The sequence below is a fragment of the Rhagoletis pomonella genome, unplaced genomic scaffold (assembly GCF_013731165.1).
Source record: "Rhagoletis pomonella isolate Grant_MI unplaced genomic scaffold, Rhpom_1.0 Rhpom_scaffold_00014, whole genome shotgun sequence".
NCBI classification, from domain to species: Eukaryota; Metazoa; Arthropoda; class Insecta; order Diptera; family Tephritidae; genus Rhagoletis; species Rhagoletis pomonella.
Window position 1 is genome coordinate 11,907,607 of NW_023458568.1, and position 1,958 is coordinate 11,909,564.

A 1,958-nucleotide genomic window follows, 5' to 3' on the forward strand; every position below is an offset into this window, starting at 1 on the left:
GCCTTATAGCACGGCGCCAAGTTAGTGCTGCTACTTCAAATATGTAATGAAGTTTAAAAATATGTGTGTACATATTTTGAAACGAATTTCCATCATCTCCTATCAATTTCGGTTTGAAGATAAACTGGTTTCGGCTTTGTGCCATCTTCAATCTCTTTTTCCGTTGCTCTCAACTTCTTTCTGCGTTGGATTTGATTATATTTGTATTATGTCCTGTAAGTATGTAACTTTATGCACAATAATAAAAGAATTTAGGGTAAATGAATTAATGCTGATAGCCTATTGAATAACGATTATACAAACCGTACGCCGAGCAGTAATAAAACAATGTATATTCAAGCTAACTACAATTTATTCAAAGCACTTTTAAATCGGCCCGTCGTTCCAACACTTCTACACAAGTTTCGTATTTGAAGTTGACGACGCCTATCTCCTTCAGGGCGCAGAGTTTTTGCTCCGATGCAGAGTCGGATGTTAGTGTTTCATGTAACAACCATGCAGTGCCACGTGCTGCATTCAACAACTTATTGGAATCATGAATTCTACATTATAAAAACATAATAAATACTGTATTATTAGAAACGTACATACATATGTTTAGGCATATAAACATGGGTCGTTTGTTGTATATCTAACGTAATGTCCAAATGCTAAAACGCCTTGGATATGGCGGAAGAAGCTATTGTTTCAGATAGCTCGAAAGTAAAAATAAATTAAATTATTTTATTGACAGCACGAGTGACAAATAGCTTTCATCATGATAAAAATATTTATAAGGTACAATCCAAGGCGAATTTATATAAGGTGGCGTTACTAGCTCAGCTGACTAAATTACCACACAAGATGGTATTGGATATTTAGCAATTAAGATTTAGAAATGTTTAAGTGTTAATACTGTGAGTATTGTCTTGCATCAAGTTAGAATTGTTTGTTTACATATGTTATTGTCATCCAACTATGTTTATATGTGAATACGTACATGTATGTATGTACTTGTTTGTGTTTCGCTGTTTTTAATGTTCTTTTTTTTATATTTTGTATTTATTGCTGTAACAGACAAAAATAAACAAACGCGCCCCTGATGATGCTAATAAGTTTAGCGAAACGTTGGGCTGTAATAGTGGAATAAACTTGTTTTATTTGCACTAAAGATAATTAGATCGGACTAGCCTATCAAGAAAATTCCTCACACTTTTAATTCAGAGATTCTTTCAAATAATTATCATATCTACAGAAAAGATCGGGAGGACAGAGTCGGCGGTGGCGTACTCTTTGCCGTAGACTCTTCAATATCATCTGAAGAAGTTAGTCTTCCACAAATTGAATCTGCAGAATTCAAATGCATTCGTGTTCAGGTTGGAAGGGGGTTTACTTACTTAGCTCTATGCTATATTCCTCCCCGATCTGACTTATCAGTGTATTCGCAACATGTATCTTTACTGAAATCAATTAATTCAATGATTAAACCCTCTGATTCATTGATTGTGTTGGATGACTTTAATTTACCAAATGTATCATGGAACATCATTGACAATAGGGGTATTCTCTGAGTCTTGCAAAGCCCTTGCATGGTGCACAGATTGCACCGATTGCGCGGTTAAAACCGGTTTTCGTATGGGACAGCTTTGCAAACCGTGCAATCCGTGCACCGTGCAAAGACTTTGCAAGACTCAGAGAATACCCCTAATGATATTGTACCTTTCTCGTCTAGCGCGTGCAACAACGTATTTTTAGAGGAGATGGCTGAACTATGCCTGAATCAAGTTAATGTACTTCGCAATAAGTTTGGCAAAGTATTAGATCTTGTTTACGTTGATGATGCATCTAAGTCGGCTGTAAATAAATGTGACCCACTAGTTTTGCCCGAAGATGTCTACCACCCTGCTATTGAGATATCTTACGAAATTATAAACGATGGTCAAAATTGCGATGTCCAAACATACGAACCAAATATTCGC

The 1,958-nt window shown here is 36.0% G+C and overlaps 1 protein-coding gene across 4 annotated transcripts in view; it reads right to left on the bottom strand.

The window, feature by feature from the left end:
• Positions 1 to 334: 334 nt before the first annotated feature.
• Positions 335 to 1,958, bottom strand: part of LOC118749232 (RINT1-like protein) — a 148,021-nt gene continuing 146,397 nt past the window's right edge. For all 4 annotated transcript variants that reach the window (XM_036484026.1, XM_036484022.1, XM_036484024.1 and 1 more), the window contains one exon: positions 335 to 542. In XM_036484026.1, the coding sequence (XP_036339919.1) occupies positions 356 to 542 (187 nt within the window). In that variant the 3' untranslated portion in view covers positions 335 to 355. The remainder of the gene's footprint in view (positions 543 to 1,958) is intronic.